General features: G+C 56.3%; 1 protein-coding gene across 5 annotated transcripts in view; it reads right to left on the bottom strand.

The window, feature by feature from the left end:
• USP20 (ubiquitin specific peptidase 20) overlaps nt 1–12,149 on the bottom strand; it is a 47,029-nt gene that overhangs the window by 4,588 nt on the left and 30,292 nt on the right. For all 5 annotated transcript variants that reach the window (XM_033193723.1, XM_033193704.1, XM_033193711.1 and 2 more), the window contains exons 11-22: nt 8,399–8,843; nt 7,851–7,991; nt 7,426–7,541; nt 7,007–7,179; nt 6,314–6,408; nt 3,367–3,400; nt 3,147–3,192; nt 2,135–2,315; nt 1,939–2,065; nt 1,415–1,584; nt 1,252–1,333; nt 700–808 (exon numbers count right to left, since the gene is read on the bottom strand). In XM_033193723.1, coding sequence (XP_033049614.1) covers nt 700–808; nt 1,252–1,333; nt 1,415–1,584; nt 1,939–2,065; nt 2,135–2,315; nt 3,147–3,192; nt 3,367–3,400; nt 6,314–6,408; nt 7,007–7,179; nt 7,426–7,541; nt 7,851–7,991; nt 8,399–8,843 — 1,719 coding nt within the window. The remainder of the gene's footprint in view (nt 1–699; nt 809–1,251; nt 1,334–1,414; nt 1,585–1,938; nt 2,066–2,134; nt 2,316–3,146; nt 3,193–3,366; nt 3,401–6,313; nt 6,409–7,006; nt 7,180–7,425; nt 7,542–7,850; nt 7,992–8,398; nt 8,844–12,149) is intronic.

Here is a 12,149-nt window from a genome sequence, read left to right as displayed (position 1 = left end):
GAATGACTGGAGGTCATTTTGGTTGTCACTAGCACTAGCGGGTAGAGGCCAAGGATGCTGCTCAACATCCTAAAATGCATAGGATGGCCCCACAATAAAGAATGATTCAGCCCAAAATAACACAGCCAAGGCTGAGAACGGGATCCATCTACTGGTTCTTTAAGCTCAACAGCACCCAGGCGATGAGCCTTCACTTACTCAAGCCAACCCACTCACCAGGAAAAGTCCTCCTAGACACCTCGCCATCTAGTCCCCTGCAGAAGACTCCTTTCCTTTCTTTCTTTTTTTTTTTTTTTCTTGAGACGGAGCCTCACTCTGTTGCCCAGGCTGGAGTGCAATGGCACAATCTGAGCTCACTGAAACCTCCGTCTCCCAGGTTCAAGCGATTCTCCTGCCTCAGCCTCCTGAGTAGCTGGGATTACAGGCACCTGCCACCATGCCCGGCTAATTTTTGTATTTTTAGTAGAGATGGGGTTTCGCCATGTTAGCCAGGCTGGTCTCAAACTCCTGACCTCCAGTGATCTGTTCGCCTCAGCCTCCCAAAGTGCTGGGATTACAGGTGTGAACCACCGTGCCCAGCCTCAAAAGACTCCTTTCAAACTTGCTCAGGGACTACACAGGGCTCTTCTGTCCCCAAGTCCCCAACTGCCTCAGGCAGAGGCTGGCAGAGCTGCCCCCGTGCCACCTTCCCGCATGCACCTTGATGAAGGTGTCGATCTCGATCCTCCTGCGCTTGGCCAACGCCTCGATCTCCACCTGGCAGATGGAGCACACGTACAGATGGTTGACGGCGGGGCCACCCCCGAATCTGTGCTCAGGGTGGGAGGGAGAGAGAGACATGGCCTGAGGGGGGCACCAGTGAGGGGAGAGTGATCACTGCCTTCCATTTCCCCCTCAAGCCATCAGTGCCCCCTCAGCGCTGTCACAGGCCTGCACGTGCCTCTGTGTGAGCACCATGGAGCCTGCAAGGGAGCAGCGCGCCCACAGTTCCCAAGAGGCCCTGTTTCAAGGCTGAGGACCAGATGAGCCAACACACTCAGTTGTGCTTCAGCCAGTTTCCTGTCCCTTGCGACTGTAAGGATCCAAGTGGATTCCCACAAACGACACGTGTCGTTCTCCACGAGACAGGTGAAGGTGGCTCTGTGCTGCCGAGTGGAGGCCAGGGAGGACATTCCTTCCCTGTCCTCCCCTCTTTTCCTGCCCAGCTGGGCCCTGGACAGGAAGGAGACAAGGCGGCCTCCAGGCTCTCACCTGTTGTACAGGTGCTCCCAGACATTCTGGGGCAGGATGACCACCAGGTCGTCGATGTAGTGGTATTTGTGGGGCGGGATGCCTGGGAAGAAAGTACAGGGAGTGAAGCTGTGGCTCGGCCCACCTGCCCACCCTGCTCTCCCACCACAGGGGGGCGCCTCACCTCCGTGGGAGCAGAGGAAGGTCTGGTTGGTGATAGGTCCTGGCTCTGCGAAGGTGTTGAACTTGTTGAGCCACTCGCGGGACACGTAGAACCGCAGCAGGCTGGGCTCCCGCATGGCGGCCAGGGACACCACCTGCTGCCGCTCCCGCACGGCCTCCTCGCTGCTCTTCCTGCGGGGTGAGGAGGGGCTGAGAAGCTGTGCCTGACGGCTGCCACCTCCAGACACAAGCAGAGCCCCCATCCCAGTGCACCTGGGGCTACCGGCCCTGTCCACCTCCTGGGTCCCTCAGGGGTCCTGGACATGTGAGCAGCGCCCCTGTGCACCAGCCAGGGCCCTGGAGAAGGCTCCAAGCTGCCTTCCTGCATTCCCCACAGCAGCCAGAGGGCTCTTTCTTAATCCAAGTCCTTACTTCCCTGGTTCAAAACCCTTCCAGGCACTGTCCCCTACATACACCCAGAAGGCCCATGGGTCCCAGGGGACGGGGGTGGTGAGGTTCCTCCACCAGGCCCGGCCCAGCGCCCACCTGTAGAAGAGGACGTAGCCCTCGGCGTTCTGCACCACCGTCTCGTGGACTTCTGTGACGTACTGGTCGTCGAATTCATACCACTGCCCATTGATCACGTTCTGGCAGTAGGCGATGTAGTGCCCACCTGCGGCAGAGCAGATGGGTCACAGGGATCCTAGCGGATGGGGGCGGCAGGGGAAGGGACATGACTCACTGCCTGCCGTGCCGTGGTGGCAGATGACGGAGAGGAGGTCGTAGGTGGTGATCTGGGATGTGCACTCCTTGGCAAGGAAGGGGCGCAGGTCGAGCCCCTCGAGGGGGAAGGAGACGTGGCTGCTGATCTTGAATGAATACATCACCTCGTGCCGAAAGCGCTTCAGGTGAATGCACAGGATCTGCGGGGACAGAGAGAGCGCCGGTCACCTAGGAAGAAACGACGCAGATGCTCGCAGCCCTGTCCCCAGGCCCAGGACAGCTGATGGGATCATGCAAGCTGACTCCATTGGAACAAATCCAAGAGTTCCACGTGGTCCAGACTGGGCTCACTCTAAGTCACACAGATCATTCCCAGCTCCACGGCTGAGAAGTGGACCCCGAGAGCTGCACTGAGCCATCAAGTTTACCAGTTCTGTCAGCACTGCCTTTGAGAAGCCACAAAGCCTCCCCGAACCACCACAGCCCCATCCTGGGCCCCCTCTGCTGGGGCCCTCTCCTCTTTGCTGCAGCCACACGTGCCTTCGTTGGTGCGGACAAGCCCGCTCCCGCACCGGGGTTTTGTCTGTTCCTTCTGTGCCTTCCATCCACGACGATGACACCAGCCTACAACCTCCAGGCCTCACTCAGACATCACTCCTCAGAAAGGCCCCTGGCAACAGCCCTGGCTGGGCCAGCCCTCCTCCCACCACTCTGTAGCCGGCAGGAGCCATAGCTGTCTTAGTGGGGATGGTGCCTCAGCATCCCACACACCTGCCTCCCACTGGGCGCTCACACAACACATTAGACAACAAATGTGATGAGGCCACCGAGAGAGAGCACCAAGTCACAGTCGGAAAAATGTGCCCCCTGCCAACCCTTCCCAGAGGTTTCTCAGCCAAAGCTATGGAGTCTCCGTGGCCCCTGCAGCACAGAAGTGCCCGAGCAGTGGAGCAGGGTCAGCCCCCGCCTGGTGTGTGCTGGTGTGCACCCAGAGATAGCTGAGAAGGAGGCTGCCAAGGCCGCCGGCTCACCTCGGGCAACCGCAGGACTCTGCAGTACTTCACTCCGTTCCGCAGCCTGGGGAGGAAGCACAAGCCAGCTTCAATGTCTGGCATCAGGCCAGGGGAGCAGCCCTCCACCCGGCTCTTCTGGGAAGGTAGGATTGTGGGGGGCTCTCTGCGGAAACCCAAGGGGAATATGTAGGGCACAGAAACGGGCAGTTAAGGAAAAGGCCGGGGAAGGCTCACTTACTTCTTACACCGCTCACAGCTGTACATGTTGTCACCTAGGGCAGTAAAACAAAGGGTCAGAGGTTAGCAAGGATGGGAAATGGGGGAGCAAAAAAAAGTGACTATAATGATTTCTGCTTAAGAAATAAAACCTGGCAGGGCACAGTGGCTCATGCCTGTAATCCCAGCACTTTGGAAAGCCGAGGCAGGCGGATCCCGAGGTCAGAAGTTCGAGGACAGCCTGGCCAACATGGCGAAACCCCGTCTCTACTAAAAATACAAAAATTAGCTGGACGTGGTGGTGCATGCCTGTAATCCCAGCTACTCAGGAGGCTGAGGCAGGAGAATCGCTCGAACTGGGGCTGGGGGCAGAGGTTGCAGTGAGCCAAGATTGTGCCACTGCACTCCAGCCTAGGTGACAGAGTGAAATTCCATCTCAAAAAAAAAAGAAAAAAAAGAAAAAGAAATAAAACCTGAGAGGTACTGGAGGGAGGGAAGGCCCTGGCTGGACCCCACAGACAGAATCCATACAAGGGAGAAATGGATATATTTGACCCCAGAAATACTTCAACATTTGTAAGACACCACCAAAAGCAAAATTAAAAGGCAACAGGCAAAATGGAGGTGGGGGGGAAGTGCAACATTAATTACAGAAAATGTATTTGAATCCATTTTTTTGAGATAGAGTCTTGCTATGTTGCCCAGGCTGGTCCCGAACTCCTAGGTTCAGGGGACCCTCAGCCTCCAGAGTAGCTGGGATCACAGGTACACGCCACCCTGACGAGCTTAAAATCTTAATGTATAGTTTCCCCCTCCATGCACACTGAAAATTAAGTCAAAACGGGATCAAAGACCTCAATATAAGACCTAAAACTATAACACTTTTAGGAGAAAAGTAGGAAAAAAGCTTTATGACATTGGATCTGGCAATGATTTCTGAGACACAACACCAAAGGTGCAGGCAACCAAAGCAAAAGACACAAACTACAGAATAAAACGCACCACACAGGATGGGAGGACAGGGTTACAAGTCACACATCTGGACACACAAAGAACTATAACTAATGAGGGTGGCGCCGTGGCTCACGCCTGTAATCCCAGCACTCTGGGAAGCCAAGCCAGCAAATCATTTGAGGTCAGGAGTTAAAGATCAGCCTGGCCAACATGGTGAAACCCCATCTCTACTAAAAATACAAAAATTAGCCAGGTGTGGTGGCGCGTGCCTGTAATCCCAGCTACTCGGGAGGCTGAGATGGGAGGATCGCTTGCACCCAGGAGGCAAAGGCTGCAGTGAGCCAAGATCACGCCATTGTACTCCAGCCTGGGTGACAGAGTGAGACTGTTGCAAGAAAAAAAAGAATCCCATAACCAGTAACAAAAATCAAAATAGGCAAAGGATTCACATACATGTTTTTCCAAAGACTTACAAATAGCCAACAAGCACATGAAAAGACACTTTACATCACTATCATTAGGAAATGCAAATCAAAACCACAACGAGGCTGGGTGCAGTGGCTCACACCAGTAATCCCAGCACTTTGGGAGGCCAAGGCGGGCGGATCACCTAAGGTCAGGAGTTGGAGACCAGCCTGGCCAACGTGGTGAAACCCCGTTCTACTAAAAACACAAAAATTAGTTGGGCATGGTGGCACGTGCCTATAATCCCAGCTACTCGGGAGGCTGAGGCAGAAGAATCGCTTAAACCCAGGAGGTGGAGGTTGCAGTGAGCCAAGATCATGCCACTGCACTCTAGCCTGGGCGTCAAGAGCGAGACTCTGTCTCAAAACAAAACAAAAAAACCCACAATGAGATACCACCTCATACCCATGAGGTTGACTCCCATCAAAAAAGTAAACAGAAAATGAGTGTGGGCGAGGATGTGGAGAAACTGGAACTCTTGTGCGTCACTGGTGGGAACGTGAAATGGGGTGGCCACTGTGGAACCCAGTACGGTGGCTCCTCAAGAAATTAAAAATAGGCATAGACCCAAAGGGATGAAAGAAGAGAGGTGAGCACACCCATGGTTAGAGCAGCATTCCGCACAATAGCTAACAGGGACGTGGCCTGAGTGTCCACTGATGGATGAACGAATGAGCAGAATGGCCCCACCCATCCACACAATGGAACGATAAATAACCAGCCTACAAAAGGCAGGGCATTCTGACACACGCTGCAATGCGGATGGACCCTAAGGACGTTGTGCTCAGTAAAAGCCATCAGTCACAAAATGGCAAATACTGTATAATTCCACTTATATGAGGCCCTTTAGAGTAGTCAAATTCACAGACTTGAATGCGGAGGTTGCCAGGGGCTGGAAAGTGGGAGTAGGGAGCTGTTTCACGGATACTGAGTTTCAGGTTTGCAAGATGGAAAAGTTCTGGAGGTCAATGAGGAGGATGGCTGTGCAACCATGTGCATGTATTTCATACTACTCAGCTGGGCACTTTCTGTTAAAAACAGCATTTGAGATGGTTATGGTGGTAAAGTTTACATTTTGTGTATTTTACCACAATTGAAAATTGGAGAAAAAAAAGAGAGAGAGAGAGAGTTTTCCCAAAGGTTTAGATGCCAAATAGCCAACAGAGGAAAAAGGCAAGGACAGGAATGGGCAATGTTTAAATAAATACAAAGAGCCAGTATATTTAACAAAAAATGTAGAAACTCATCAGTAATCAAGGAAATGAAAAATTAACATACAATATCATTTTTGCCCACCAAATTGGTAAAAATAAAAATAAGTAAACACCCAAGAGCTGCAAGATGGTAGGGTTGGGAGATCACGTGGCCCCGGCCCAGCCTGGCTGGCAGTGGGCGTGGGAATCTTGGAGGTGGGGTTCAACCTTGGAAGCCAAGTCTAGCCTGGCCGTGTATCCCACAAGCCCTGGGCTGCATGCTGGCCTACTGGGGTCTGCACACCCCTGTCCCCACAACCCTCCACCTCCCCAACCCTTGCCAGCCAGGTCACTCACCTTTCAGCTCATCAGCAGCAAAGAAGGCAGCAAGGCAGTCTTCCAGGGTGACAACAGGCCCCCAAAACCAGCTGGGGGTACAGGATACCACAAACCTACAGACAGAAAAGGAGTGCTGGGTGCTGCCAGGGCCTGGGCAAGAACAGGAGCTGAAGGGACTCTGGCTGAGGTCTGTCAGGCCTGAGCCACAGAAGGACCCCGAAGGCCCAGAGTGGCAGCCAGGCACGGGGGGTCGGGGCAGAGGCCTGGAGCCAGACCCCTCCGTGTCCTGGGTCGAGTGGCATTACTCTCCCCAAGCCTGGTCTCCTTCATCTGTGTTGTGGCCATGATCATGCTGCCCCCTCCCTGGGGCCGTGCGGGTCTCTGGCCTCAGGCAGGTGAGGAAGCCCTGGGAAAGCCACTGCCCTTCCTGCCCACAAGGCCTATGTCCTGCTGCTGCCCTCCCTTCAACCTGCCACGTGGTCACCTCCCTGCTGTCACTGCCCTCCAGCTCCAAGGGACCATCCAATCCTGTCCACTCCAAAGTAGCCAAGAAACCCCTGCTTATTAAGCCAACTCCTCTGCAGCCCCCAGATCCTCCCAGGACCTCCCTGGTCCCCCAAATGCATGGACTTCACTGTGTAGTGTCTCCCGCCCAGGAAAACCAGGACAAGGCCCAGCCCGTGTCGTCCAGTAGTGGCAAGGTGGGCGCACCGTCGGATGTACTCCACAATGAAGGCCAGCCAGCCCTGGGCGGCATAGCCGTCCCCACAGGCGCCTGGCTTGGCCGGCACATTCTGGTAGATGGCTGAGTGGAGCTTGGCCAGGTCCTCCTTGCCAGGAATGGGCAGCGATAGGTCCTGGAACGTCTCCACTGTGGTGGATACCTGTGGGGTTAAACGTCAGTCTGCTGCCCGTCCTCTGGCAATATCTGCACCCCAAATCCCAACCAGCAGGTGAGGGGCAGAGGGTCTGCTCCCCGGGCCATAGACACGGGATCTACGCAGGCAGGGCCCTCCCCTGGAGAAAAGCAGGGAGCACCCGTGGAGAGCCCACCCTGCACCCAGTTAGGGCAAGAGCTGCTGAGGCCACTGGCAGCCTGGCCCAGCTCCCCCCATCCCTGGGGCACCCACCCGGTCACAGGTGAGACACTGCACGAGGCTGAGGATAGAGCCATCAAAAATGTCTGAGATGACGCTGCGGTACCGCTGCTCCTTCCGTCTCCGGCTGCCGGCACTCAATACCTGGGCTGGGGACACAGCACAGGACTAGCCCAGCCTCCACCTGCCTGGCTGGCGCGAGGTGCGGGCCCTGGGGCTTCCTTTGACAGGATGTGGAGTGACATATGCGAGTCATGTGACTGGGCAAGCAATCCACCATCTCGCACCTCTGTGTCATACTCTGCAAAACGTGGCTCCCACATTGGTGTCTCAGGGGTGTACCTGAGAGGAGCCCATAGCCCAGCCCTCCACCACACGGGACCATGAGAAAGGCAGCCACAGGTGCAGTCTGCACTCCCAGCCCCAAGTTGACCCACCCTCCCCTGTGCCCCCCGAACCTTTCTTGAGCACATACGACGGTGCCATCCGCACGGGGCTTGCACGAGGGGGACTGCTAGACAGCTTGGCATGGCCCTCATGGCGGTGGACGGGGCTGCAGGGGCGAGAGGAGCTGCGTAGGTGGGCATCGTTGTCCGGCTCTGGGGGCAGAGAGGGCACCATGCTGGGCCAGGGCAGCCAGGCTGGCTCCACAATAGGCAGGAAGATGACCTGCCAGTCCCTCCTAAAGGGACGAAGGCCTGATCCCAATGTGTCTCATCTGTCACGTGCCCACTCCTGGCCCCAGCACACAGGCCGGAGCAGAGCTGTCCATTCCACTTCCGGCTCAAGGCTCAAGGCTCTGGGAGAGGGCTCTGAATTGGGCTCCAGCGTTATGAGCTGGGGGACCCTGGGCACATCACTGACCCCCCCAGAGGCTGACTTCCCCTCTGTCATTCGGGTCTAGTGAAGAACCCATCCCCGGGGCCACTGCAGGTCGGCGCTCAGCACCCGGTAGGTACTGGGCCACAGGCTGAGGTTCCTCCCGCAGCCCCCAGCCAGCTGATACCTGGCGTCCGGCAGGGGCTGGCGGACCGTGGTGATGGGGGCTGGGCCTCCACGGGCTGGTCGTCAAGGGCAGCCATGGCGGTGTCCACATCAGCATCCTCGTCCACTTGCTCCGAGTTTGTGCGCTGCTGGCCCCAGGAGAACTTGCGGTCCTTCATCCGCTCCTTCTCAGAGATGGCTCTGCCTGCCTCATCTGGGATCAGCAGCTCCGTCTCGGCCTGCGAGCTGCCCCCGCCACGCCCCTGCCCGTCACCCTCACCCCGGTCACTGCTCGAGTCGCAGGACAAGAACTCATCTTCTGATGGGCTCCGGTCACCCTCCCGTTTCTCATCTGTGTCACTCAAGTCTGAGTCCCGAGCCTCTGTCAGCGCCACTGTGGCCACCACCGGCTCCTTGAGCTCCTCGTGTAGCTGGTCCATCAAGCAGCGAAGGAACTCCTGGGTGTCCTAGAACCAGGGGCTGCATCAACAGGGTTCTCCTGGAGGCAGGAGGAACCAGCCTCCAGCGCCCTGTGGCTGATGAGAGCACCAGCCTCCATCTGGGAGCGCCTCATGGGTGACCCCTGCAGACGAGCTGCTCACCCCCACAGCGGCCTCCCAGGCAGTCTGTCCTAACCCCATTCTTCTGAGGATGACAGTGAGGACTGGAGAGGCTAGAGGACTCCTACCAGGACACACAGCTATAAAGTGGCAGAGCCAGGTATGCACCTGGGTCCGTGCAACTCCCCGGCTCCGGCTCTGAATCGCCTACCTCTGCTGCAAGCTCAGTACGGGAGGGACAGGGAGGCAGGATCACATTGGGCCCGAGCCACCTTTCTCTCTACAGAAGAGGCCAGTGGAGGTGGGCAGGGAGGTGTCGGAAGGATAAGAGAGTGTGATGCCAAAAGGGAGGGCTCACCTGAGTCCTGCCCCAAGCCACGCCACCCACAGGCCAGGCCGTCTGCATGCTCCACCCTTCCTTTGGCTCCCCCTGCTCCCTCAGTCCCTATGCCAGCCCCCATTCCCTCACTGCCTGCTCTCACCTTCCCACAGACCGGGGCATGACTCAGACTAAGCTGCCCCTGCAGGCTGCTTGGGTTTCAAATCCCAGCAATGACCACTTTGTCCTGACCACTCTGTGACTGGGCCACCAGCATAGCAAGAAGTCAAGGCAGCAGGGGCTTGGGCAGAGGCGCCCAGTGAGCCCCACTGAGATCTGTGTGCTCATACAGGAGGTGCACTGGAAGGTCAGAACATGGTGGCAGAAGCAGACCCCAGCAGCCACGGGGGTGCTCGGGTGGTGCTGGGCATTGGAGGACTTGGGTTCCAAGCCCAAATCAGCCCCAGCAGTCCCTGACCTGGATGTTAGAAGTAGCCCACAGCCCAGGCTCTGATCCCCGGGAAGCAGGGGTCACGAAGCAGTCACAGCCAGCCCTCATGTCACACATCTAGAAAGAGGAATCCAGCTCTCTCCACTCACTCAGGGAAGGGAAGGATCGGGAGTGACTCCCCAACGCGAAGTGTCAGACTCTAAGATCAGATGAATGAACCACTAGGTTCTGTTGCATCAGGGAGGGGACACGTGTCCTGTGGCAGGCACGATCAAAGGCCCTTTCAAGAAGAGGCTTTCGGCCGGGCGCGGTGGCTCAAGCCTGTAATCCCAGCACTTTGGGAGGCCGAGGCGGGTGGATCACGAGGTCAGGAGATCGAGACCCTCCTGGCTAACACGGTGAAACCCCGTCTCTACTAAAAATACAAAAAACTAGCCGGGCGAGGTGGCGGGCGCCTGTAGTCCCAGCTACTCGGAGGCTGAGGCGGGAGAATGGCGGGAACCCAGGAGGCGGAGCTTGCAGTGAGCCGAGATCGCGCCACTGCACTCCAGCCTGGGCGATACAGCGAAACTCCGTCTCAAAAAAAAAAAAAAAAAAGAAGAGGTTTCAATCTGCCATCTTTCTGGTTCTTCCTTTCAACAAAAGTACTATGTGTTCCTTGCCAAAATCTCAATCCACGCGGAAGCACGAACGCGTCTTTTGGCCCTTTAGAGGCACCTGCAGCTGTGTCTACAGTTCAGCCTCAGAAGCGTCCCCGCATTATGTCCTAGAACCAGAGAAAGGGATGCTTCTGCTGGAGTTCAGATGGAGTCCTGCAGCAGTGCACGGCCCTCCGTAACGGCATCCTGACTCAGAGCCGGTAGGGCGCCTTGCACAGAGGCAGGGCGGCGCTGTGCTGAGGGATGGGCTCAGGTAGGCCTGAGTGCCATCTCTGCCAGGATGTGCTGTGTGACCTGGGTGAGTGGTAGAACCTCTCTGAGCCTCAGCTCTTTACCTGTAACATGGGGGTGACAAGAGTGCCCACTTCATGAGAGTTCTATGGGGACTAAGTTGTGACCACTTAAATGGTGCACAGTGAATTTTAGTCATTGTGGATGTTATCACTCCCCAAAAAGAGAGGCGTCCAGGCAGTGCTGAGCTTCTCAAGCAGGAGCCAAAGGCCAGGCAGCCCTCATTCTGGGACAGGACAGCAGGCAGCGGGTAAAGGAGGGTAGAAGGTGTCCTTACATGACTGCCACTCCATCCATGGCGCTCATTCAGGCAGCACAAGAGGCGACCCAGCCTGGTCCAGCTCTGCCTGCAGGCCTGGCGTGAAAGCCCAGGCCGGGGGCCATCTGGGGCAGGAGGCTGGAGGGCAGGAGCCATCAGCCCAGGGCTGAGGCGTGTGCATGGCTGCACTCTGTCTTGGTCTCATTATTTTATCAAACAGAAAAATGTGGTTGGTTTCAAAGGGGTTCTCTAGATTAAAAAAAAAAATTCTTTTTTTTTTTTTTTTTTTTTTTTTTGAGACGGAGTCTGGCTCTGTCACCCAGGCTGGAGTGCAGTGGCGAGATCTCAGCTCACCATAACCTCCACCTCCCAGGTTCAAGCAATTCTCCTGCTTCAGCCTCCCAAGTCACTGGGACCACAGGTAGATGCCACCACGCCCAGCTAATTTTTTTTTTTTTTTTGAGACGGAGTCTCGCTCTGTAGCCCAGGCTGGAGTGCAGTGGCCGGATCTCAGCTCACTGCAAGCTCCGCCTCCCAGGTTCCCGCCATTCTCCTGCCTCAGCCTCCGGAGTGGCTGGGACTACAGGCGCCCGCCACCGCGTCCGGCTAGTTTTTTGTATTTTTTTAGTAGAGACGGGGTTTCACCGTGTTAGCCAGGATGGTCTCGATCTCCTAACCTCGTGATCCACCCGTCTCGGCCTCCCAAAGTGCTGGGATTACAGGCTTGAGCCACCGCGCCCGGCCAAAAAAAAAATTCTTAACCAAAATTTTTACTTTAGTAAAAGTGAAATTTCGCCTGTGGTTTGGGGAAGTGAAACCCTGCGCCATTTTGAGTGCAATGCAGAGGGGCACAGCACAGGCCCTGAAGCAAGGTTGCCCAGGTTCAAATCTCCCCTCTGCTGGGTGTAGTGGCTCATGCCTATAATCACAGCACTTTGGGAGCCTGAGGTGGGACGACTGCTTGAGCCCGGGAGGTCAGGGCTGCAATAAGCCATGACTGTACCACTGCACTCCAGCCTGGATGACAGAGTGAGACCCTATACCCACCTCGCTAAAAGAAAGAATTCCCCTCCACCATTTACTAGCTGTGTGGCCTGTGCAAGTGGCTCAGCTCCCTGAACCTCAGTCTGCCCATCTGTGAAGTGGGGTTAAATGTCAGCAGGTTGCTGGGAGGTGCCACTGTCCTCACATGTGTGAAGGGCTTAGGAGTGAGAGCCTGGTCCCTGAGACCTGC

Source organism: Trachypithecus francoisi, unplaced genomic scaffold, assembly GCF_009764315.1.
Source record: "Trachypithecus francoisi isolate TF-2019V2 unplaced genomic scaffold, Tfra_2.0 Contig01585, whole genome shotgun sequence".
NCBI lineage: Eukaryota > Metazoa > Chordata > Mammalia > Primates > Cercopithecidae > Trachypithecus > Trachypithecus francoisi.
This window is presented reverse-complemented; position numbering and strand designations above follow the sequence as displayed.